A 27606-nucleotide genomic window follows, 5' to 3' on the forward strand; every position below is an offset into this window, starting at 1 on the left:
TGTCAAAAGGCTGCTTTTAATGATAGACATTTAGTGTTTCATGGGGAAATTATTGGCAAAGGGTTTGCGAAGAAAGTTTGTTCTTGTTAGGATCTTTCTTGTTATATTTGGTTTCATCCCCAGATCATAATAGGAGGGGTTCCCTTTTGTTAACTGCAGATCATATTAAACGCAGATGTTATTTAACTAAAGAAAAGAATTATACTAGGATTTTAAGTGTGGTCATTATCTATACTGTATACATTGAATGTATCTGAAACAGAAGTGTGACTTTACCAAACAGCAAAAATAAATATATGAACTACAATGCTCATAAATAATAAAGGTTTCAGAAGTTTTATTCAATGAAACAAGTGGACAAAATACTAAACTTGAGAGACTATTTATTGTATTAAAAATGTGCTTGAAATAAAATAATTTATGACTTACCAGAACGCGATCTCCCATTTTGAGTTCCCGTTCACCCTTTTTTACGGATCCAGCTTCTGAGAGGTTAGAGATTGACTCACTTGCAGTTCTTGTAAGATTGCCAATTTGAGCAGGTGTAATTGGGTCCTTAGTTGCAGGTGACTTAAGGGGAGTAGTTGCATTAAGCGACGTTGAAGCAGGTGAAGAAACCATACTAACAGATGACATTGATGTTGGTGATGTGGCTCTAGATGCAGGAGCGGTCTGGAAACCATTGGCTTCTTCATCCGTCAATTGCTTACGGGATAACTTTGAAGGCCGTGTGAATATACCTCGTGAGGATTCACACTGGAAATAACGCACTCCAGCGACTGAACCATCGTTCTTGCCAATTGGTTCATCCAACACAATGCCTGCCCATTGCCCTGGAGCAAATTGAGCCTCGCCAAGAAACTGAATAAATCCAGGTTTAGTGCCATTGACCCACACACGCTCCCCAACTCTGAAATCATCCACAAACTCTTCCTGGGTGTCCGAAGATGGTGTGCTTGCTGTTCGTTCGCTTGATGCAGCCTTTGTTAATGGAGCTATAGAATAAATTAATACATAAATAACCTGATTATGATCAAGAAAATATATCCAGAACATTTTTGCTGATACAATTCCTACATTTTAAACCATAAGCAAGAGAAACATTTTCAAAATCAACGTTTGCAGCCAAGAAGTGCATTTTCTATTTTCATTGCCTTATATTTTTCCAATTCACATTCCCAAAATCATTTTAATTTTTAAAAAGGGCATTAAAGAAAATAAAAATTTGCTTTCAAGGAAAATCATGTATTTGGTTGTATTGACACCCAATGAATACCACAGTTAAAAAGTCTTTCTGTATTACAAAAGGATCTCGTTACATAACAAAATAAGTAAGGGAATTGCACTTTTTGATGGCACGGCTATGAATATGAAGGTGAAAATGTTCATCAATGGCAGCAAGCTTAAATCTTCACACACATTCCTAAATTCACCCAAAAAGTTACAACACAGTTTTATTATTTTCCAAACAAATTCACCAAACAGTAGTATACTGTCATACAATCTGGAACTCATTCTGCCCCTAATTAGAACCCAAACATTGCCATTTCTGCAGATTAGTAGAAAAGGCTCCTGGTAGGCAGACATCTGCTGCATTGGGGGAGCTGGATATATACAAGAACCCCCTGCACCCAGACCTCAACCCTCCGCCATATCATGTCTACAAGCTTCATACCAACCTCTTCTCTTATTCATACCATTTTGTAGATGAATAGCTGTGTGGTCTTGGTTTTGTCAAGCTAGGCATACAATCTGAAATGGTGTGGACTTGTATATACACCTATGTCTCTCAGCATGTTTTCTTCCAAGATTGTCAGTATATTAAGGGCATGCAGCTAGTCAAGCTGTTTCAGATGCTCACCCAAAATGTTACTGAGAACGGTTTGGCAGAGGACCATCTGCTGTAGTGCAGACCTCTTAACAGGGACCATGCAGAGTAGCTAAAATGGTTACTGTACAAATATCAACAATGAAGCACTGGCAAGCCAAAGGGGCTACCTAGGCTCTGACCGCATAAGAATGTTCACAGTATAGAGGAAGAATCCAGCAGACAGAATACAACTTAATAGAAGATGGGACTAATAATCAATGAAGGAATTAGAAAGCATGTCTACCAAGGTTGAGGCTATGATTAATGACAAAGCTTTTGGAAGGATGAAATTGTCTTTGTCCAATCCAGACCCATGGACCAGGACCCTCCCCTCGTGAACAGATTAAGGATGGTCTTTTTCAGCACACCAAGTTTAATTATCCCCAAACTAAAATCATGGTTTATGGTTAAGGTCTAACAAGCCACATTCTCTTTATGGAAAACTAAAAAGGGCTCATCTGAGAGAGCCAATAGTCCACATACACTAATGCATATCATTGCAATGAGCTATGCAGCCTTCGATGTCACTGTATGGCATGGGGTCAAAGGTGTGATGGGCAAACACAGATAAACTGATGTTTGTATTCCTAAAAATGACAGGGCGTCCTAGTGGGAGAATATATAGAATGCCATAATTATGTCTTAAAGAATGTTTGGGACAGACAAGTCTCCACCTGGATATGGGAACCAGCCAGATAGAAACAAACAAATGAGAAACCTATACTGCCAAAAATACAGAGAAGCGGGTATTCACTTTTTGTTAAGCCCTAGTAACATTTGCTATTGTACTTGCATTTAATTAATTATATTTTGGACACTTTATGCATTTCTAGGTTCTATACATACCAACCTAAATGACCATAGGTTATGATTTCAGAAAGCATATGGTTAAGTTGGACGATAGAAGACCAACTATGGAATACTAGGGAATTCTGCTTAAACTAAAGATCCCCTTGAATTGTTACTTTAATGGGGATAAACGGTGGGGGTCCACACCAGCACAAGGAGGTCCAATAAGCAAAAACAGTAGGCTCATAAGGGAGCCATAAGAAGCACAAACATTGGTGCATCATTATGGGTTGATAATGATAATGGGTGCTGTACGAAGTCGGAAGTCTAACCTAAAAAGATAAAATCTGTCACTATTCAGGATGCACACTTAAAGTATTTTCATTTACACTATAGAAAGAAATATAAATCCGGGCTCAAGTAAGAGACATTACAGAGCCGAGAAGGCAGACTTGGACCCACATAATGGGAAGAGAAGACAAAGAAGGGGGGGTAGAAAGGTGCCCTTTGGCAAAAGGACAGAAGAAGAACAAATGAAAAGAGAACGCTTCAACCAAAGTCAAGAGACGACCAGGGGAAGAGAAAGATCTTTGGCACATGGTACGATAAGACCAGAGGAAGAAAGATATATCCTTTTGAAGAAATCCAGACAATACTGATACTATTGATAGAAAGCCTAGAAAAAGCTTGGGGAAGGTAGACACTTTCCCAATCTTGTTTGGAAATATAAGCAAATTGCCTGAGAAAGGTCTGCGGAAGTGGCACCCCCTCCTCATCTGAGTGGAACAATACAAAAAGCCTAGTGATGGGCAGGGGAAGAAGAATATTTCCCCCATCACTCACAAATTGCCTAAGAATAATCCCGAAGGAGGGAGCCCCCCTTTTGCAATCAGGGTGTAGTCTACTTTACAGTTTTCTTTTGAATGGTAGGGGATGAAAATAGATTTGGGACATATGACAGTGGACTATTTGTTTTTGACAGACATTGTGACGCTGCCCTTAGTTTTGTTTGAAGCAGGGAAACTCCTCCAAGTTTTAGGGACAGGTAGGGTTCTTCCTTATTTTCTGTTAAATTAAAGTTTGTTCCCACAAGCATGCCACCTTTATGTCCCGCTGCTACTTCTGCAGCCTTACAGCAGACAACTATTTAACACCGACGGAGCAGTCACCATTATGGAAATCCTATACTCTACCTTTATCAAAAAGAAGTCATGCTCTTTGGAACTGCTTATTCAAACATAATAGCCTCCTTCTCAAGCAAGATTTTGTTATCTTATGCCCCAATCTTCTAGGCCCAACACTTTGACCCTTTAACAACACTGTCCTCTCCAAGTAGACAGTACCATATAAGCCTGTTCATATACCTTGTGCAAAAGTGAACGGTTTCCAATAAGTAAGAACTCTACACCCAAGAGGGAAACAAAACGCAGCCAGAATATCTGAATAACAAAGCAGTAGACTGAGCTAGCATGTCAATGTTTGGTTCCAGACTGTAAAGAAAACTTCAAGAAGAGTGAGCAGCCGATAAGCAAGCAGATATACTGGTATAGCATGGATATCATGCACGCATGTGGGCTTCAAACGTATTCTGTTCCTTCTTATTACAACTAATAGCAGATTACAGAGATCGGGGTGGGGGGCATCCAAGTACACCCTTTAAATCCCTGTACCATGGCTGTTTACAGCTTGATCCAGCCCTCACGATTAAGAGATGGGATACTGCCGAGATGACAAGCTGCTTCCCGCCTTGCACTTTGGGTACTGCTATCTTCTGTACCTGCCGCTGCCACACTGGCCCTCATTCTCTGGTCACCACTAGCAGGTTGGGATCTCTGTCACTCATAGGGTGTTCTTTACAGCATCCACTCCATGCCAGCCCTCACACCACTATAGTGCCCTCTCTTCCTCGCCTACAGCAAAAGCCTGCAGACTTGCCATGTCAGGGCCATCTTGATGCATCATCACTGTGAGGGAGATACAGGGTCACTGTCAGAAAATGCAGTGTAACCACCTGCACTAGGATATCCTACAGGAGGCACCGATCCCTAACATATATCTGATAAGTGAGCCTGAAACAGCAGACAGCAACTGAGAAAGTGGAGAGAAGGTTTTTGCTCAATTTTGTTGCCTAAAGAATGTATGCATCAGCTCAATAGAAGGGGAGGATCTCAAAGTGCTATGGGAATGCCATCTTATCAGATGGTGCACTAAATATATTCATTATTTTAAAGAAAATCATAGAAGAACTCTAATTTAAGCATGTAAAATTTCTCCTGGGCATGAACCCAGAAACATGGGTGAGCAGAGAGCTCCCAATCTCAGGAAGTGCCAAAGTGCCCAAAGAGAAATTCACAAATGCCAACCCCCACAAGCTGTGCAGGATCAAGTCTAACCTCCCCACATGACCAAGTCTCAAAATGACTCCAAAACAAGCAAAAAATACTTGCTCTGTTCGAGTAGTGGAAGGATACTCCACAAATCTAAAAGAGGGGAAGCTGGGACATAGGTGTTGAGTGGCTCCGATGAAACCTACATTTAAATCCATGCTGAGGAAGGACTCGAGTAATTTAGCAAAACATTACTGCACACCTCGTGACATAGGTTCAGGAAGGACAACGTGTAGTTACTTCGCACTCTTCTTCCGCAAAGATTTGGCAAATGTCATTGAATTGTGCCTCCATCATATCCAAACATTAAGTTAAATACCAGGTCAAAAGTACCGCAGTAATGCGTTCTTCTGGAAACTGAAACAATAGATCAACTTGAATCCGGACTGGAAAGCAGTGTAGCAATTAAAGGAAATCTGAGAACTACGTCTGCCCGATTCTCTTACGGCCGGTTTAATAATCCTAACCACACAACGCTCGATGTTTAAATTGCTGTGCACAGAAGCAGGCAAGGCAATCTTCAGAATCCCTGTCCATGTAGGTAGGTTTCTTTTAGGTATTTTATTTTCAGTATTTTAGATGTAGTGTCTAAAAAGGACTTAATGTAATTTCAAGTCCCCTTTACATTTCCTGCATGTTGACTGTACCATATGTAATTTCGAAATGAAACACTGGTATGTGTGAGAAACCTGAAGGTGTCTCACCCGCTAGACCACGGGGATCTGTCATCCATGTGGGCAGGACACAGCCATCGCTTTTGGATCCAGTTCCTGGAGTTGGACCAGTGCGGGCAGATCACCTGGATGACGGGTCCTCGGGAAGTGGAAGTGGGACACCGGAGGGTGAGACGCGGTATCCCCTTCCCAATAACACCTTTTCCCATCCTACCAGGTAGGATACCTAGGAATTCAACCAGCACCCCCTTTTCCAACAAACACTTTCTAGTTGGACAGTTCACTGTGAGCGACAACGGACTAATACCAGAGCTGTATACCTGACATGTCCCAAAACCATGGACAGGCAAGGACGGGCAATTACGGATTATTACACACCTGACTTCCATCATGCGTCCCCACATGGATAAAAGGCGAAGCACAAAAGCACACTCTGAGCGAGGCAAACCACACGAAGAAACAGCAGTTCCAAGAGGGCAGTTTATTACAAGGAGAAAGACGGCGGGATGAGAGAGTTGCAAGGAGGGAAGTACTTGTGACCTCTAAAGACCGTTATTTTCGTGAGCCTTGGAAAGTAAGAAACCGAAGACCAGGAACTAAGGCTGAGCCAACCTGCACAGTGTGTCAGAGGTATCCGGGGCTCTCCCGCGTTGATAACGAAGGCGGGGAGGAGTGATTGGCGTCGTAGTACTGTCCTTGGCTCCTACAGCAAAGCAGCGTCAGAAAAGTCAGCACAGCCGTTGAGTTGAAGAGACTGATATCAAATCAGCTTGTGTTTTGAACCAAGGTTGCATGCAGCAACATTGTACAAAGAGAACAGCGTGTGAGGCATTTGCAAAGAGTGACGCAAATATAATTGGAACCAAAGGAGTAATTGAACTTTACATTTTGAACTTTGGGAGGCCAACAAAAGATGCCATACAAAGAGTGGTCCGGCGCCATGTGGACGCTTATTCTAAAGTCTCTGTCAGGTATCCAACTGATGCAGAGTGTGAGAAAAGGGAATAACGAAATCAAAGTGGTCATGCAACTGGTCAAGCTAAACCCTGTGCACATTCGAAAGTCTTTGATAGTTTAAGGTAAATCACAATTGGTCTGAGTCGGGCTTAGGAAGACTAATTGACTGAAAGATAGGGATCTGAGCCCAGCAGAGGGGATCCGAGGTGAACACCCAACTTTGAATACATTTGAAAGGTAAACAACGTTAACATATTGTTTTTGCACAGCAAGCCCTTTTGAGTCTAGAGACTTACAAGTAGTAAAGAAAACAGTGAATATTGAACTGTATCCTCGTGCTGCAGAAGCTAGAGTGTGCGCTTTGCTTGAGTGAATCGGCTTGCCCCCTAGGGAAAGGAGGCCAACGGCCCAATTATCCCGACTTATCATTTTGTGAGCACTTCTTTCTTTTTCATGAACTTCACCCCACACTGTTTGTATTTAGCGGTTGGGATTGGCAATAGTTTTTCTTTTTTTTTTTTTAGTATAGCCCCTTTTATTTTGACAAGACTACACTTGGACTGCATCATTATTATTTGATGGTTGTAGCTTGCTCCCATCTTTAGATTTAGGTTTAGATATGCGTTGATCACACCCCTGCAAAATTTCAATAAAGACCCTTGAACTGTGATCACTTGTGTCTGTCTTACTGTTAATACCATGCCTTCCTTACATATATTAACATGACAAGCCCCACAGGTAAGCATTTTTATCAGCCAATTAAATTCCATAAATATAGGAAAATACAAACAAAAAGGAGGGAGTAGGAATGCTCTCGTCACAAAATGGAAATTTCATACATAGTAGCTTCCACCCATACAGCTTGCAGAATGATTTGGGTCTGTGATACCAGCACTGCAGTGCCACCAGGAAGGCGCTCTAATATGAACTAACTGATCTGAAAAGGAATTTAAGCTAGCAAAATATCTTGTTTTGCATGAATTACCAAGGGCAAGGCACAGATTCCAAAAAGACGTTTTGGTGTTAAAATATATATTTACTCACCTAAAAAAGATCTTTAATTGGAATTACTTTTTACTCCCTGAAAATAATGTTTACTCCCCAAATTCAAAAACAGCGAGTCAACACTCCCAGTTCCGAATCTTATCTGGAACCTGGACTATAACCGTCGACATTATGCCTTTCTTATTAGCATGTAGGCAAGTAGTTTGTCACAAAAGGCTCCCTTGGTGTGTTTTCTTTCTCCAAGTAAGCATTGCACTGGTCCTTTTTGCTCACTAAAATTAGCCCATCTGGATCCTGCATCCCGGTTCCGCCGGGGTGTGACCTGACTTGGGTGCCCGAAGGAGAGCAGGGACTAAAGTGCCAATCTGACCCTCCTATGCCACACCCCACAGCACCCTGTCGTCCCCAGCCTGTGAGCGGAATCCTTCCATGCCACGCAGCCCCTGGACCAACCAGTGAATGTGCAACGGGGGAACAGAGATCCACTCTTCAGTTGTCCGGGATCCCACGCATGCCCATGCTACAGAATTCAGGCACCCTCGGGTACGCCGTCAGCCTTCCCCCATACCAACGGGTGGCTTGAGGATTCCCGTGGTGGAACCTTCAAGGCGTACTGGATTCCAGTCAGGCCGGTTTCTAGATACTAGAAGTCCCTCCGTAAGAGAAATAAAGGAGGTCCTCTTCTTGATGCACCGGTGTATGGTGTTGGGGTGGTCGATAAAGGTCGTAATGAGAAAGAGGGGTTTCAGTTGAGTGCACCATATTGGTGACCGGGGTGATGGAAATGTTGAAGCGATGTTGCAGTTTAGCATGTATTTGGTGTAGTTAATAAGGAAGGGATAAGTGTAACTTTGCGTTTAAGTTGATACATTTTAAATTCATACGCGCACAGCAAGATAATGTAAAATATGCTGATGCAGTTTAAACGCAATGAATAGGTGTGGTGTGCCACGTAGCGCCTACAGTTAGGCAGCAAGGAGCTTCATATGCACACATGAAATAGGAGATTTGCAATTGAGAAATCAAGGTGAGAGGGTGCGGTAGTCTTGACCATACATTCAGACATGCATACATGGGCGTCTTTAGGGACATGTGTTTGGGCCAGTTGGGGTATATGGTGAAAACAAATCTGTATGCTGAAAGCCCTCCCATATCTAGCGATTGTGCAGGCCCCGTAGCCTGGATTGGCGAGATGATTTCTTTGTGACTGGGAAACTGGTTTAGCAAGGTTGAAGGCTGAGGAAGGGCAGCGGGCAACTGCAATAATATCAGATGGTCAGTTACAGGTAGGCTTGGGTTTTTATGACTTGGTTCTATTGTGGTGAGGATACGCAATCTTTTTAAGTACATGGGAGTCTGTTATTTATTATTCAGGGAAGTCTGGCCATCTAGTAGTGTTAGTTTGGGACCGAGTAATAAATAATTAACAAATGGTTTATGGGTTTCAATCAGTTTCTCAGGATGTGCCCAGAGGCCATGCATGTTGAATTCGTAGTCGTATAGATTAGTGTGAAATAAGGACGCCAGCAAGTCTGGGCAGATAAGATATGCATCACCAGTTCAAAGGGAACTTGTTTATAACTCCCCCTCCTCATATCGTTGAAGTGCTGTGTGCATCACGTTCGAGGTTAGAGGCCCCGGCCAGTTTGGACTTGTAATGAATTATGTTTGTTGTGTCAATGTGTAACCATGGGACGAAGTCATGACCTACCACGGAAAGATCCCAAAAGGGGTTGTGCTGTAAAAATGAGCTGATGCAAAGATATGTTCCAATGAGAGTGTGGAAATTAAAGGAGATTGGATTTATTTTGCATTAGGTTTGACCAATCGTGTAGGGGGGATTATTTGTAATAAAATATGTGAGAGTGTTCCAACTGTTGCAAACTGTATAAAATGTGTAAACTTGTGTTGGAAGAGACTTGGGTTAGTTGGACTCCACAGCGTCATCTAGTTCCTGCTGGCCATTTGTACAATAACTTGCTTTGCGTACAAACATGCACTCGATTCTTAAGAGGTGGGCCTACTTTGGGTTAAAGCGATCACAGTTCCATCCGCACAATGGACTTTCTGTTCGCCAGGCTGACGCAGAAAACACAAAGAACACTATCTGGTGGTTTTTCTCTATCCTAGCTATTGTTGCCCACCCTGTACCACTGCCAGAGTGTCCCCCAACAGTCGAAATGGAGCCAAGGCCGTGAATCCCAGCAAATTAGGGGATGCGTTAGCCCTGATGCACAATTCGGAGACAATGCGCTAGCCTGAGACACCATCAGAGGGTACAGAACAGACGGCCCACGCTACAAAGATGAAACTGCTCGAGATGCTAGCCAAAAACAAATAGGAGATTAAGGGCTCAGTTTCTGAAATCACCCAAAAGGTAGCAGCTGTCTCAATGAAGACATACAAAACACTATGCCTGAGATGAGATACGATCTTTGGCTATTCAACAACAGGGATCACTGGAAATACAGGCCTCACAGCAGGTGTGACAGGAGGATGCTGAAAATAGGTTGCAAAGAAATCATATTTCTGGCATCCCTATACAGATTAAGGACTCTGAGCTGAAGAACTACGTACAAGACCTATTCAGGGCTCTTCTTCCAGCTCAGAGCACCCACATTTTGGTTAGCACCACAAGGCTAATAATTCCTTAGGTTAGCTTTATACTTAGTTTTACCTTTTGTCAAAGACTTTCGACTGTACGAGGGGGGCTTGTACCCTTGACCTTACACTCGTATGACCACTTTGACTATTCCCCTCAACTCTCTGTTACACTCAAGCGTTTCAGATTTCTTTCACGGCTTCTCTTAGGTGCACAATCTCGGCATTCTTCATTCTTGCTACAATGTGCTTTCGCTCGCGGTTTCTCAACAACCCAACAAGCACTTCAAACGTTAATGTCCTTTTCTTTAATCAACACAAGCCGGTCTCCCATTTCACTCACCGGCAATGGCAGATACAGTTTATCAAGATCTTCCGTTTAGTGAAGGCTTTTGGTCTAGCGCGGCCCGCCTTCTTTGAAGTCCTCACACCGCACATGAAGGAGGTACCGCGGTGACCTTGTGCAGTAGCAGGGAGTTGCCTCTTTGTGATTCTGCAACAACCTCTAGCCCGCAGCTGGTAGGACCACAGCCTTTCATTTCGCCTCCTAGTCCCGTGTGCTCTGCTTCCATGGCCGGGTCGCCTGCCGTTCCGTTGTGCTGGTCTTCTTTGCTTCAATTGCCCTTCTCGCCTTGCTCAAAGTGATGGCTGTGTTCTGGCCAACTGGATGACAGCTCCCCGGGAATCAGTACATGAGACATCCTCTGGTTTCTCACAGTCTCATATTCCAGAAAAAAAGAGAGTCACCGAGATCCTTATCTCTTGCAACACACTTTTCATAAAATCGGGAGTGCAGAGACATCACAATGGTCGGACCCTCCTGCTGAAAGGACTACTCTTCGGCCACCTTATGACTCTGGTGTCGGTATACCTCCCGAATGACAATATGATCCGAATGACAATATGATGTCCTACTCTCTTTGCTTCGGTCTCTTGCCTTTTTTGTCAAGGGAGAAGGTCCTTTTTCAGTGTAGACTTCAACATGGTCCTCTGCCGCTTCACTAGATAAGTTGCTCCCCCCTTCCTTGTTGGATTTCAAAAACATTCTTGTCCTGGATATTTTGGGGGAGCTGGACCTTATTGAGATGAACAAGTTAGTTACCAAACTGGTAACGTTCTTTCGATGGGATGTTCCTCCGACGTATTCCTTATGTTTGATATCATTCATTCCAGCTTGCTGGCCTCAGACATTTTTTTCAGTAGAGGGTGCTGCGCGTCGACGTCCCTCGAGTCGGTGTCCCTCGACAGCCTCCGTATCGGCGCCGACGTCATCATGAGTATAAATAGACTTGCGCAGCGTCCGTTGCTCAGTTCCGTTTTGAAGTTCAGATTTGCTCTGCATTCATTGGTTAGTAACCTTGAAGGAGCGTAAGCTGCAACTACAAGGGAAGTTTTACTGCGGGGATGGATGGGAGTGGCGATAAGGAATACGTCGGAGGAACATCCCATCGAAAGAACGTTACCAGTTTGGTAAGTAACTTGTTCTTCCAAGGGATTGTGTCCTATGACGTATTCCTTATCTTTGATAGACTCCCATACAGTAGTATGAAAAGGAGGTGGGAGTAAAGATGAAATATTTCCCTTTAAAGATGTACAGAATGCAACACAGCTTTCCCAAATCTTGTCTCCTGGCTAGAGGAGGAATCTAGGCTGTAAATTCTGGTAAAAGTATGTGCGGACAACAATGTGGCAGCCGCACATATATCTTTAATTGGGACCCCTATTTGGAGAGCCGAAGAGGCTGCGATACCCCTAGTTGAATGAGCCCTAAGATGTTGAGGGGGTTCTTTTCATGCCAATTTGTAGCATTCTAAAATGGTCAAAATGATTCATCTTGAAATGGTCTGTTTTGTGATTGGCAATCCTAATTTGTGCCCTGCATATCCTACAAACAATTGGTCTGCTTGCCTTATCCTAGCAAGTCTGCTAATATAAAAACTCAAGGCACGCCTTGAATCCAGCCTGTGTAATCTTTCTTCCTCTTTCCCTGGATGGGGAGGAGGGTAGAACAAAGGTAAGGTTATTTTCTGAGTAATATGGAATTCAGAAACCACCTTTGGGAGAAAATAGGCCTTCACTTGTAAGACAACTTTGTCTTTATGAAAGATTGTATGAGGAGGTTTGCAAGATAGAGCTTGTAATTCACTCACTCTTCCAGCAGAAGTTAAGGCCCCTAGAAAGCCTGTTTTAAGAGTGAGAAACTTTAGTGAACAAGAATGAAGTGGTTCAAAAGGAGTACCCATCAGAAACTTTAAGACTAGATTTAAGTACCACAAAGGAACCTGAAAAGGTTTTGGTGGATAGACATTTGTTAATCCTTTCAGAAATTGGATTACTATGGGTAGTTTGAAATATGAAGGCTCCTCAGCAGTACGCTTAAAGATAGACAGCGCTGCGAGGTAGTCCTTGACCGTACCAATTTGGAGACCTGAGTTTGCTAAGTAAAGCAAGAAAGATAACACCATCGGTGTATTACATGAAAAGGGTTCAATATTCTTTTCTCTACACCAGCTGCAAAATTTGTTCCAATGGCAGCGGTATAAAGTTTTTGTTGCTGGCCTTCTAGCTGAAAGCAACACCTCCATGACGTCATCCAGGAAGTCCCAATACTTATATCTCAACCTTTCAGAAACCAAGCGTGAAGGTTGAGGGTTCTGATGTCTGGATGGAGAAGATCCTCTCTTTGCGGAAGACGAATCGGAGGACAGATGGACATGTCTAGAAGATCCGAGAACCACGTTCTCCTGGCCCAATCCGGGGCAATTAGGATCATGGCTTTCCGGAATCTTCTCAACCTCCTGATCATTTGAGAAATAACAGGGACCGGAGGAAACGCGTATAGAAGTGGAAACTCCCAGACCACTACGAAAGCGTCCCCTAGAGCTCCTCTCGGGGGAAATTCCCTTGAACAAAAATGATCGCACTTCCTGTTGATGCTGGTGGAGAACAGATCCACTTGAGGGGTTCCCCAAAGGGAGAAGATCTCTTGAAGGACTTCCTGAGCTAGCTCCCACTCGTAGGAGACTGTGCTCTGCCTGCTCAGAGCGTCCGCCGTCAAGTTCTTCTCTCCGGCTAGGTGAACTGCCGATAGAGAGACTCCTTCTTGAATTGCCCAACACCAGAGCTGCATTGCCTCTCTGCACAGAAGCAGTGACCCTACGCCCCCTCTTAAAGATAAACAGCGCATGGCCACTGTGTTGTCCGTCATTATCAGGACATTCTTTCCTTGTACTGATGGCAGAAAAGCTTTCAGACCTAGTCTGATTGCTCTCAGTTCCAACAGATTGATGTGTAGTCTGGACTCCGATAGAGACCAACGACCGCTGATGGTCAAGTCGTTGGCATGAGCTCCCCACCCCGTGAGTGAAGCATCCGTGACTACTGTTCTCTTCGGCCATGGTTGCAAAAACTGTTCTCCTTTCAAGATGTTCTCCCGACAGGCCCACCACTGAAGGTCTCGAGCTTCTCTGTCCGGGCCTTGTAGGAGATATGACATTCTTCCGGAGGGATCTCATTCTCAGGCGAGCCTCTGGCACTAGGAAGATGCAGGATGCCATGACGCCTAGCAACCTCAAAAAGTCGAAGGCTGGTAGACGTTGGGCATTTTGAAACTTGGTGACCATCTGTAGAATATCTTGAGCCCTCACCTCTGGTGGCGAGGCTTTTCCCAGGGGAGTGTCCAGGACTGCTCCACTGAACTGGAGTCTCTGTGATGGTATCAACAGTGACTTCTTTAAGTTGAGGGAGAAGCCCAGCTTGTGAAGGAAGTGGCAGACATAACCTAGCTGGATCTGAGCTTGTTCCGGAGATACTGCTCTGATCAACCAGTCGTCCAGGTAGGGGTAGACGTGGATCCCTTCCCTCCTTAGACTTGCAGCCACCACCTACATTAGCTTGGTAAAGACCCTCGGGGCGGAGGTCAGCCCAAATGGCAGAACTCGAAATTGATAGTGGGAGTTGCCAATTGCGAACCCCAGGTATTTCCTGTGTTTGAGATGGATTGGCACTTGGAAATAAGCATCCTGAAGGTCTAGAGATGCCAACCAGTCCTGAAGCTGGAGGACCTGAATGATCTAAGAAAGGATTACCATCTTGAACTTGTCTTTCCTGAGGAATTTGTTCAATTCTCGCAAGTCCAAGATGGGTCTCAGTCCTCCGTCCTTCTTTGGTACTAGGAAGTAGGGGGAATACCAACCCTTGTTCCTCTCCGCTACGGGTACCGGTTTGATGGCACCCTTCTCTAGCAGGTCTAAAATCTCCTGCATAAGGAGCGGGTCTGGAAGTTTCAAAGAGTTGTTCCCCGGTGGATGACTCTGAGGAGTATGTAGGAAGGGCAGGCAGTAACCTTGGGCAACTGTCTCCAATGCCCAAGCATCTGACGTAATAGCCTGCCATTCTGCCAGATGTTGAGTTAACCCGCCCCCTACTGGTGTCTTGTGAGGGGAGACCTCAGAGGGGTTTAGAAGCGGCTGACGCAGATGCCGAGGGTAATGTGGCACCTGCTGCTGCGGCTTTTGTACCTTTGACCCGTCCACCACGGGTGAATCGTCTCTGGCCCCTTTGAGCTGGCTGTCCTCTGCCTCTTCCGAATGTGGAGTAAAAGCGAAATGACCTACCCCTCCAGGATGTACCTGTGGGGCGATTTGGAGTTTGGATGTTTGCAATTTCTCCAGGCTGTCATCAGCTTTCTTTCCAAATAGAGAAGTGCCGTCAAAGGGCATATTCAGAAGTCTGACTTGCACATCTGGTGCAAACCCAGACTTCCGCAACCACGCAAATCTGCAGATTGTAGTACTTGCCGCCATGGCCCTGCTGATGCTGTCAGCAGAATCAATGCCTGTTTGGAGGGACTCGCACATTGCACCTTTCCATCCCTGGTGATGTTTAAGAATGCATCCCGTTCTTCTCCTTCTGGGAGACAGTCAGCCGCAGATGAAGCACCCTCCCAAAGTGTGTGGCTGAATCCTGCTAGCGTGCAAGTGGCGTTGATAGACTTAAGCGCCATGCTACATGCCGAAAAGACTTTTACATGGCATCAAATCTTTCATCATCTCTGTCCTGTGGAATAGTAGGGTATGCCGACTTACTGTTAGATGAAGTCGCTGCTTGTACAACTAAATTCTCTGGAGTTGGATGCTTACTCAGATATTCAGGATCTGAAGCTGATACTCTGTATTTAGCAGAAAGTTTTTTATTTTCTGCAGGGATAACTTCAGGAGTTTCCCAATTAGCAGATATTTTTTTTTGCAGGGCAGTATGAAAAGGAACAACAGGATCCTCCTGTGGACCTTTATCTAAAATATCAGTAAGGTCATCCAGCTGAAAAGAAGGTGTAGTCCACCCCATGAATTCAATTATTCTGGCCATCAGAATCCTATAAGGAGTCTCAGCATGCTCTCCAGGATCTGGTTTAGCAAACTCCTTCTGGAGAAGTATCTAAACCACTTGCCTCATGTAAAGACTCTTGAAGATCTTTTAACCTTGTCTCCTCATAGATTAACTCCTCTGGCATAGGTATCGTAGTCCTTTGCAGACCAAAGGGTCTCTCATTGTCGGAATCCTCCCCTTCCTCATATATAGAGGACAAGGCTCTAAAGTAGTCAGACCTAGGATATGGTTTAAAACCCATTTCTAGGGCAGAGGAGCTACATTCGTTGCCACTGCCTGAGAAAACAAAGGTTTTCGACGTGGACATCATAAGCTTCGACAATCCTGAAAAAGGCGTTGAAAAAGTTTGAAAAGACCTCAATGCACTCGAGAGGTCAGTGCTTTCGACACCTCAACTGCCTGTGACATAGTGACAGTTGTAGGTTTGTCTTTTATCGGGGTCGACAGTGGCGTCGAAGACGCCGACGATGAAACCGATTTATGCATCGGAAGGACCTTTTGACAAAGGCGTCAATGACACAGATTTGTGAGTCGAAGGAATCTTTGACGACGGCATCGATGATGCGGTCTTATTGCCTTTACTCGAGGGTTCATGACGCTCTCGAGTACCTTCTCTCGCCGGATTCAACGACTCGCAGTGTTTCAATTTTTCGGGTCTTTCACCCAGAGTATCACATTTAGACGTCTCGGAGGGGGTCGAGGCCGCTTTCTCAAAGACGCTTAGCATCTTTTTAGGGAATTCCTCCCACTTAGCCGGAGAGCTGTGTTTCGTGGGGCAGGTGACCCTTTCCAGGGAAGTAGAGGAAGAAGAAGAAGAGGGAGATCTACGACGCCTCTTATTAGAGTGTTTTGATCTCGAAGACTGATGAGAACCGCTTTGAGATCTTGAACGGGAATGTTTCTTTTGTCGACGAGGAGACGAATGTCTCGACTCAGCCAAAGAAACTTTCGAGGGAGTAGAAGTTTTAAAGCCCTTACCTCATTCTAACTACCCCTTACGCTCCTTCAAGGCTTTCGCCATCATGGACATACAGTCCTCACATTCCGAACAGTGATGCTCCGATCCTAGCCACCACAAACAGATCCTGTGAGGATCCCTTAAAGACATTTTCTTCCCACAGTCACGACATTTCTTGAAACCGGACCGAGGAGTCGATGGTTCGGATGAAGAAGCCATTGTGTAATGGAAATAATCTTCCAAGAATAAAAAGGTTTTTCTGAAGAAAGGAATCTAACGTTACGTTTCAGAGGCCCACGAAGCGCAGAAAAACGGAACTGAGCAACGGACGCTGCGCAAACTCTATTTATACTCATGACGACTTCGGTGCCGATATGGAGGCTGTCGAGGGACACCGACTCGAGCGACGTTGACGCGCAGCGCCCTCTACTGAAAAATGTTTCCGAGGCCAGCAAGCTGGAATGGATGATCTCAAAGATAAGGAATACATCAGAGGACACAATCCCTTCGAAATGGAGATTCTTACACTGAGGAGGAGGAATACATGCACACTTCTCTCACATGAACAAAGGTTTGTCTCAAAGCGATCTTCTCCTGATCTCTGCCACATTGATCCCATTGGTAGACACTGCTATTATTGCTCCTAAATTGTTCTCAGACCACGCCACAATAACGGCTTCTTTAACAGTTAACAGTTTGACACCCCCACCCACCTAGTAATGGGAATTGTAAGACCGCCCTTCTCCAGGACCTCGCAACTCAAGGTGAAATTGCAAGCACCATCGACAAATATTTTCTTGAGAACCACAATTGTGGGATTCCATGGGTTGGTTTGGGATGCTGTGGTCAGGGGAGAGTTTATCAGCCGTTCCACGACTCATATTGGAGCCAAGAGAAGGGCTAAGGAGTGCATGGAAAACGTGATATTGTCACGTCTCCCGTTGCTCGCCCCATTAAGAATCACACGACCACACGCCCCACACCACACCTAACCACAAGAGCAGTCCCGGCACATAGAAAGACCCAGCAGTTTGCCTGGCATAGGAGGACACCAGCCTGTAGTCCCGGCGTCTACCGTCCTTTGTTTCGCTGGCAGTTGCCATGGAAGCGCACTCACGGCTGGTCACGCCCACGGAGACTCCCACGGCAACTCCGGACATCCAGCGTCCCGTGACCACATGATCACGTCACGTCTCACACGTCCATGGGACACATCACGTGACTACTTAATCAGTTTAAAAGCATCTTGGCAACGTGGGTACAGCGCTTCACAGCTGATCTCTTGAGGATTGTTTAGCGCTCTGGTTTACCTGTTTATGATCATGAACTTTGCGACCTCGGACTGTTCTTTGGATTTGTCTTGCCTGCCCCTCGGATTTCTGTATCTTGGATTCCGCCTTGTTTCCCCAGCTCCTTGACCTTGGAACTCTCTCTTGGTCTGCCTTTGGATTATCCCCTCTGAACCTAGAATCTTGGAACTTGGTTTTAAACTTCTTGCCTTTCTGGTCCATCTACATCAGACCCAGGTGTGATTCACCTACGAGCCGTGCAGAACGCCTCTTTCACCATCATCAGCAATTTGTGGCTCTCACCACGTTTAGGACCCCATTTACAACACTCCTGGGTAAGCCTTGTTAATACTGATTGTTACCCGTTACCCGTACCAATTGCACTGCTCCTGTTTAACCATTAACCATTGCCTTGCAGCGGTCAGGGGTCCTTCCGGCGTTCCTGCTACCTGATTGACGGCTCAACACACCTGTGGCCTCAAAGATTGCACAGACAGTGTACCCTTTGTGTCTGTGCGGTACTTGGGGACGGAGGTACAATAATCTGCACGACCATCAAGATCAGAACAGACTGTGAAGCCTTCCTGGCCGTCCAGATTATGGATACCTCCTCCGGGGACCCTGTGGCCGATCTAATGCAAGCGGTTGCGGCCCTTAGGACCGACATGGCCGCAGCCACAACAGCCATCCACCATAGACTCGACGCCCTACAAAGCACTCGTGCCCCTTTACCCGCAGATGCCGAGTTCGGCGACCCCACCCCCTCAGCTCCGCCTCCACCTCCGCCCACAGCACCCACAGTCCCCACTCCAGTGGTCCTTCCCACCTCTTTTCCTCTTGCTGCCCCCGAATGCTATCAGGGGGATCCCAGGAAATATCGTACCTTTCTCAACCAGTGCAAACTTCACTTCTTGTGTAGACCCCAGCTTTTTCCTGACTCTGTTACCAAGGCAGCTTTCCTTCTTTCTCACCTGTCAGGTGTAGCGGCCATTTGGGCGAATCCATTATTAGAGAGCGATCACCCTGCCCTATACAATTTCGACCTACTGGTGACAGAGATGGCAAAGGTTTTTGACACCAGGTATAAGGCACAATCCCGAGACCTGGAATTGCTTGATCTTACACAGGGAAAACAAACTCTGATTGATTACATCACCCGTTTCAATCAACTGGCTGCAGAGACCTTGTGGCCTGAAGAAAAGAAAGCCATAGTGTTCTACCGTGGTCTCTGTAGCCACATGAAAGACGCTCTTTCTGTAGTGCCGGCTCTCCCCTCGGTCTTCCCTGAGTTAGTGGTCCTGGCTCTACAGGTGGATGCTCGCAGGTCAGAGAGGAGAGCAGAGACGGCTTTTTCCAATCAGACACTCCCAGCCCCGTCCGTCTCTGCTCCGGAACCCATGCAAATCGGCAGGATCCGGAGTCCCATCACCCAGGCCGAACGGGAGCGTTGGAGAACCGATAACGCCTGTTTCTACTGTGGTACTTTAGGGCACTACGTTAAAGAATGTCCCTGCCGCCCTAAAAATAAAACATTGGGTTTTCAGAAGGCTCGCCCCTAAGTGTGGGGGTACGGGCGAGTCCTTCTCTGACCCCCAATGAACCTGTATTTGGTCCCATCAGACCGACTGCGGTCCAGGCCCAGCTGAAACCAGCCGGAGATTTGGCACACTCAGTACAGAAAGTGATCGACTCCGGGGCCACTGGCTGCTTTATTGATATCTCGCTGGCTCACAACCTTAATCTACCCTTGATCAAGAAAAAGTACCCGGAACCGATACAAGCGGTCGATGGTACCTCACTTGTCTCTGGTCCCATTGAGTACCAGACCGCTCCCATGTTAGTGGTGATTCAGGGCACGCACCAAGAGACGCTAGCGTTTGATCTCATTTCCACTCCGCAGTTCGGTATCATTTTATGCATTCCGTGGCTCCAACAGCACAATCCCTTGATTAATTGGGGCACTGGGCAGGTCACATTTGAATCTGAAGTTTTCCAACACTTCTGTTTGATTGAGTCCACTATGATTCCATCTCCGGCCACTGTCCTTGGGGCTATGGCCTCCGCCAGCCTCGAGGAGACAGATCCATCTACGAACGCCCCACACACTGTGGGGGCCATTACAGCTGGGATTCCCGCTGTCTATCATGAATTCCGAGAGGTGTTTGACAAAGTCACGGCAGAAGGCCTACCACCACACCGACCCTATGATTGCCCCATTGATTTGGTTCCTGGGGCAACTATACCAAAAGACAGGATATACTCCTTATCTCCATCGGAAGAGTTAGCACTCAAGGAATACATCCAACAAGCACTACGCTTAGGTCACATACGACCCTCTAGCTCTCCAGCTGCTAGTCCGATCTTTTTCGTGCCCAAGAAGGAGGGTGACTTACGTCCCTGTGTTGATTACAGACGTTTGAACGCCGTTACCATCAAAAATCGGTATCCCTTAGCCCTCATCTCCACGCTTCTAGACCGATTGACCAAGGCATCCATCTTTACTAAGCTGGATCTTCGGGGGGCGTACAACTTGGTTCGTATGCGTAGCGGAGACGAGTGGAAGACGGCATTTTGTACTCGACAAGGGCTGTTCGAGTATACTGTAATGCCTTTCAGTCTCTGCAATGCTCCTGCTACGTTCCAACGCTTTGTTAACGAAGTATTCTCTGACGTCTTAGAAGTTTTTGTTGTGGCCTACCTAGACGATATATTGATTTTCACGTCCTCACTGGAGGAACACATAGGCCATGTCACAGAAGTCCTAACTCGGCTAAAAAGACATTCCTTGTACGCCAAACCCGAGAAATGTGTGTTTCATACTAGGGAAGTAGAGTTTCTAGGCTTTCTTATTACACCTGGAGGTCTATCCATGAACATGTCCAAAGTTCATGCCATCATTGACTGGCCCGCTCCAACCTGTCTCAAACAGCTCCAGTCGTTTCTGGGTTTTGCCAACTTTTATCAGCGTTTTATTGCCGGTTTTTCATCCATTGTTTCACCACTGACTGCCTTGCCAAGCCCTCGGGTCCAGTTTTGTTGGACCTCAGAACATCAGCGTTCTTTTGAGACACTCAAAGCTAGATTCACCACAGCTCCTGTACTACAGCATCCTGACCCCGAACTCCCGTTTTTTGTGGAGGCCGATGCCTATTCCTTTGCATTAGGCGCAGTGCTCTCCCAACCCTGTCCCTCCACAGGTCAGTTGCACCCCGTAGCATTCCACTCCAGGAAATTCACATCTTCCGAGTCCCACTACACAGTCACCGAGAAGGAATTACTGGCCATTAAGGCTGCCCTACTGACCTGGCGACACCATCTCATTGGGGCCAAACACCAAACCGTGGTTTACACAGATCACAAAAACCTGCAGGATCTGGCCTCCCTTAAGTGCTTGAACAGCAGACAAGTGCGTTGGCACCTGTTTTTTGCCGCCTATGACTTTGTGGTCAAACATAGACCAGGGCTTTCACATGGTAAGGCCGATGCTTTATCCCGCTCGCCCGGAGGGGATTCTTTGCCCCTATACCCAGATACTCTTCTAAACGAAGGTCATGTCATATGCATGTGTACTCCTCCTCCCTCCATGCTAACTCTCATCCGACAGTGGGTTTCACACCATCCACAAGCACTAGCAGAATGGGATTTGGTACTCCAGGAAGGGTTGCCTTTCATACAAGATAAGCTATTCCTCCCCACTAGCGATGTACGTAACCAGGCACTTGCTTGGTCCCACGACGCGCCCATCAATGGGCACCCTGGACAGCACCGCACCTTGGAGTTACTAAAGCGATGGTGTTGGTGGCCATCTATGAGGCGCGACGTTCAACATTATGTAAACACTTGCTCCATCTGCGCACAGTGCAAGACACGCAGGGGTCGTCCTGTGGGTCTCCTTCAGCCCCTACCTATTCCTCCCAGACCATGGCATACGGTCTCTATGGACCTCATTACAGATTTGCCTCGCAGACAAGGGTACGACTCCATCTGGGTGGTGGTCGATTCCTACACTAAGATGGCCCGTTTCATTCCTTGTCGCGGGGTTCCCTCAGCCCCTGCTCTGGCCCAACTATTGTTCAAGTCGATATTCTGTCTTTTTGGTCTTCCACAAGTCATTGTATCCGATCGCGGTCCGCAGTTCACATCCCGTTTTTGGCAGGCCCTTACCAAGATCCTTGGCATTGATGCCCGCTTCTCCTCTGCCTACCATCCGGAGAGCGATGGCCAAACCGAGAGGGTAAACCAGGCCCTCGAACAGTACCTGCGCTGCCTGACCTTTCAGTATCAGGATACATGGCTGAACCTGCTCCATTTGGCCGAATTCGCATACAACAATGCCTGGCATTCCTCCACCGGGTTCTCCCCCTTCTATTCACTCTATGGGCAGCACCCTCGTTCTCTCCCTCTCCCCGATTTTTCTTCATCCTCCACTCCCGCCGCCAATTTCTGTGCTCGTGATCTGACCTCTATCCATGCCCAGACACTGGTCCATTTGCGGGAAGCCCAGGCCTCTATGAAAACCAAGGCCGACAAGAAACGGGTGGTGGCTCCTGTTTATCGGGTTGGGGATCGTGTTTGGCTGTCGACTCGCCATTTGCGGATCCCTGGTTGCCGGAAACTGTTGCCCCGATTTGTCGGTCCCTAAGAGATTTCACATGTTCTGAACCCGGTAGCCCTACGGCTCTCTATTCCCTCTACCTGGCATATTCATCCGGTGTTCCACACCTCTCTACTCAAGCCTTGTCTTTCTACCACCCGGATGGTCCAATCTCCTGCCCCTGTTTCTGTGTCCTCCCCGGATACGTATGAGGTCAGTGCTATTTTGGGTTCTCGTCTCTGCATGGGTCGCTTTCAGTGTCTGGTTGATTGGTTGGGGTATGGCCCTGAAGAACGCTCCTGGGTTCCCTCCCGGGACGTCCATGCCCCGCGTCTGGTTGCTCGCTTTCATCGGGATAATCCGTCCAGCCCACGGGGTCGTGGGCCTTTGAGGGGGGGCTCTGTCACGTCTCCCATTGCTCGCCCCATTAAGAATCACACGACCACACGCCCCACACCACACCTAACCACAAGAGCAGTCCCGGCACATAGAAAGACCCAGCAGTTTGCCTGGCATAGGAGGACACCAGCCTGTAGTCCCGGCGTCTACCGTCCTTTGTTTCGCTGGCAGTTGCCATGGAGGCGCACTCACGGCTGGTCACGCCCACGGAGACTCCCACGGCAACCCCGAACATCCGGCGTCCCGTGACCACATGATCATGTCACGTCTCACACGTCCATGGGACACATCACGTGACTACTTAATCAGTTTAAAAGCATCTTGGCAACGTGGATACAGCGCTTCACAGCTGATCTCTTGAAGATTGTTTAGCGCTCTGGTTTACCTGTTTATGATCACGAACTTTGTGACCTCGGACTGTTCTTTGGATTTGTCTTGCCTGCCCCTCGGATTTCTGTATCTTGGATTCCGCCTTGTTTCCCCGGCTCCTTGACCTTGGAACTCTCTCTTGGACTGCCTTTGGATTATCCCCTCTGAACCTAGAATCTTGGAACTTTGTTTTGAACTTCTTGCCTTTCTGGTCCATCTACATCAGACCCAGGTGTGATTCACCTACGAGCCGTGCAGAACGCCTCTTTCACCATCATCAGCAATCTGTGGCTCTCACCACGTTTAGGACCCCATTTACAACACTCCTGGGTAAGCCTTGTTAATACTGATTGTTACCCGTTACCCGTACCAATTGCACTGCTCCCGTTTAACCATTAACCATTGCCTTGCAGCGGTCAGGGGTCCTTCCGGCGTTCCTGCTACCTGATTGACGGCTCAACACACCTGTGGCCTCAAAGATTGCACAGACAGTGTATCCTTTCTGTCTGTGCGGTACTTGAGGACGGAGGTACAATAATCTGCACGACCATCAAGATCAGAACAGAGACATGAGAAGGACCTCACACATTTCCCAAAGGGGCTTACAGTAAGCCTACATGGAAGTGACAATTGCTAGACCCCACCTGGGCGTCTGAGACAGCTATTTTCTTGCTTCACACTAAACAGCACTCCTACCCCCATAGTAACGTAGCCAACTAGCTGATGACATACAAACTGTTTCCTGAAAACCTGAAATTATATTACAAGTGTTAGAGATGAGAAGGGCAAGATGGCAGCTTTTTCTGACTTCTACAACAAGCTTTCATTTTGTGAATTCAAAAGGCTGAAACACGTTTCTGGGGGTGTTGATGGTACTCTTGTTCAGAGGGGATCTGCCTAGCATTTCGATGCTGGACTGCCCTTGTGTGTGGGACCTATTCCACGATGCACCACAGGAGTTTATTGAGCAGGCCGATCTGACCCAAAATATGCAGCTAGCCTGTGATGATCTAGAAGATCCATCCGCCAAAGAGGAAGTTAAGCGAGCAATCCATTCCCTCCCGAACTTGGAAGGACCCCGGCCCAGCTGGCTTCACAGCTCTGTTCTGTAAAACCTGTAAGGCCCTACTCATGCCATTGCTAGCATCTCTGTTCAGCTTCTTTTTTAGAGTTGAGTTTGGTAACTGCATCAATGGGGAGTCCTTATCCACATTTATCCAGAAACCTGGGAAGAAACCTACCAAGTGTGACTCATATCAACCGACAGCCCTACTTAATACAGATCCAAAACATTTATGAAAAAATACTCTTTGTTGATGGGGAGCCCTCCATCCATAATCGATAGGGATCGTAACATTTTATAATAAATAGATTGCAAGACTCAGGAAAACATTAGGTAAGTCATCAACATCATAGAATTTGGATTAAGGAATAACACTCTGATGACTTTACTGGCGCTTGACGCCAACACGGCCCTTGATCGAGTCGACTCGGGGTTCATACATTTAACGCTCCAATCTTTCGGGTTTGGGGAAAATTTTATTAAACTAATCGTGGCAGGTTATAGGACTCCCAGATCCAGAGAACGGATCAACCGTCGCCTCATCTCTTACATCACCATCTCTAGGGGAACACATCAGGAATGCCCTCTCTCCCCTCTAAGTTTTGCCCTAGTTATGGATCCATTGGAAAAACAAATAAGAACAAATCATGATTTTAAGGGAATTGAAATTATCCAAACAGAGCACAAGGCTGCTTTATATGCAGACACGGTCTTGCTGATGATGTCCAATACCCAATCGACTCTCAACCCTTCTAGCAAAATATAAAGCCTTCAACGTTGCTTCCAGTTACGCTATAAATCTAAGGAAGTCAGTAGGTTTTAATTAATGTCTCAGAGCCCCCGGAAATATTGTCCAATATCAAACGAGATTTCCTTTTTAAACGGAATGAAAAAGGGCTGAACTACCTCATGCCTACTTATAGGTTCACTTTCTCTATACTTTAGGTGAGCACTGGACGTGTTGGAAAACCTTGGAGATCCCATGGCTGGGACGAAACATGGTCAAAAAAATAAATATCGCCCCTTGCTTCCTCTACAGTGTGTCTGCTATCACAGTCAGGATCCCCTCGTCTCATATTCGGTGCTCCAGAGAAAGTTAACAGAATTAATCTGGGATGGAAGGAAACCTAGAATGAGAAGCCAGGTCCTCCAAGTGTACAGATTTAACAGAGGCCATTCTCCAAAATTACATTATAGCACCAAATTTACCACGTATCCCAGATTGAAAGTGGGGATGCCGGCCTACACACTGTTGTAGAAGGTATTTGTACTATGTGAGAAACCTGAGGGTGTTCTCACTTCTACTACCCTTGGGAAATCTTCTCAGGTAGCCAGGGAAAGGCCATTGCCCTTGAATCCTGACCCTGGGGATGGAGAATTGAGGGAGGATCACCTGGTTGGAGGGTTCTTGGGGATGGGGAGTGAGACATAATCAGGTGAGGCGCGGTACTTCACAATTCCCCATCAAGAAGACCCCTCTATTCCAAGAGCAGTTATGGTATATTGTTATCTGGGCCCCATTGGCCAAAAACAGGATAGGAGATATCCCCAGATCAGGCATACCAGGAAAAGGGCAAAAAGGGTTAATTGTAAAATGGACGAGACATGTTATCCCCCCTTTCCCTACTGACGACCAACCTAACCCTTCCCCAACCTTCATGGGCTATTATAAGACAGCCCCCTTTATTTTCCTGCATATGCCACTTGACAGTACTGGGGTGAAGAAGAGGCAACTAAGAGCAATGAAAACTATACTCTTTAACCACTCTGGTACTGGGACGAGGAAGATGCCTGCTAAGAGCTCTGAGGGCCAGACATGTCCATCTGATTGTGGTCAGGCAGGGCTAATTGGACACTCATCTGCAGCCTGTCAAGGGGCTACTGGTGTATAAAAGGAGATAAAGGCAACAAGGAAGAGGGCAAAGACAGGGCGAGCAGGAGACCCTTGTGAGGAGGCAGCCATGGTGAGACAAGGAGCAGAACCAGGACACTGGAAACTTACCCGGAGGACTTGTGGGACCCGAAAAGAGTGGGCTGCGTAATTTCCCCACATCTGGGAGTCTCCATCTACATGCGCAAGCAGCAGGAGCCGAAGACGTTTAGTCGGGACAGAGAGGATGCTGACCGTGTCCAGAAATGAGCTGCAGAGCCGACGTGCAGAGAAAAGCATACGACCGGTGAGTGGGACGTGCGCTAGTGGGTTTCCTGTCTCCAGTAGCAAGGAAGGAGCTTCGGGATCCAACGGGGTGGCATACAAAAGGACGGTGAATGTCGGGAGAGTGTACGAGCACCGGAGCGCTCCTATGGGACCACCAGTGAATAACTATCCATGTTTTGAAGCTAATAGGCACACATTCAATACAAAACTAAATGGAAATCTAACTCTGAAGTCAATATATGCATATTAAATACCAAACTAAATGGAAACTTAACTTTGCAGCAAATAAGTGCATTTTAAATATTGAACTGAATGATATCTTACAGCTGAGCAACATAAGTGGACATGGGACTCTAAATTAAAAGTGAACAAGATTAAATGTGTGTTACAAGGAGATTTAACTTGAACTTTGAAATTAACCACATCAAAGGCTAAACAGAGCCACAAAGTGAACTTCTCTGAGTGAATGCAGTGCGGCAAGGCCATAGCTTGGCAGTTGGTGTGTGCCAACAAGGAGAAGCCAGGGAAGTGTAAGAATACCCACCAAGCCAATAGGCCAATCAAAGAAACTAAGTGGGGGTGACTTGGAACACAGGAGCAAGTGCCAAGGAACCTGTGTGTGAGAGCTGATGAGTCCCGGTGTCCTGGTTGCACGACCTGTAATGGGTGGACCGTGCGGTCTTACAACTGCGCCTAGACCAGAGAACCCTGCATGGTGACGTATGAGAACACCAAGCCATAACCTACTGAAACCACTGCAGATGAATTGACTAGGTAAGCCAGAAGGAGGGTCAAGTTGACCTGGAGTTTGTAAAGACTTTTTGTTGGAGAAGATTAAAACAAGTATAAGTGGTGAAGTTGAACTGTAGGGGAAGGCACCCCGACACTAAAAAGGACCACACCTGCCCCAAGACCCTTTTTGAACTGTTTTATCTAAAACTTGGGGGAAGAGAATCTCAAGGAGTGATTTTGAACTATACAATTTTGAACTTAAGAAAGGTGATTATAACACTTTTTCATGGAACTTTATTATGCTTGGGGAAGGGGGAGATGAAAGAAAGCCGAGTGCTGGAGAGCTCAGATCCTTGAGTTGAACACTGTTTTG

At 46.4% G+C, this 27606-nt stretch overlaps 1 protein-coding gene across 16 annotated transcripts in view; it reads right to left on the reverse strand.

The window, feature by feature from the left end:
• Positions 1-27606, reverse strand: part of CLIP1 (CAP-Gly domain containing linker protein 1) — a 1286645-nt gene that overhangs the window by 1020728 nt on the left and 238311 nt on the right. For all 16 annotated transcript variants that reach the window (XM_069619609.1, XM_069619610.1, XM_069619607.1 and 13 more), the window contains exon 3: positions 430-995. In XM_069619609.1, coding sequence (XP_069475710.1) covers positions 430-995 — 566 coding nt within the window. The remainder of the gene's footprint in view (positions 1-429; positions 996-27606) is intronic.

The sequence above is a fragment of the Ambystoma mexicanum genome, chromosome 10 (assembly GCF_040938575.1).
Source record: "Ambystoma mexicanum isolate Mex_15411 chromosome 10, UKY_AmexF1_1, whole genome shotgun sequence".
NCBI lineage: Eukaryota > Metazoa > Chordata > Amphibia > Caudata > Ambystomatidae > Ambystoma > Ambystoma mexicanum.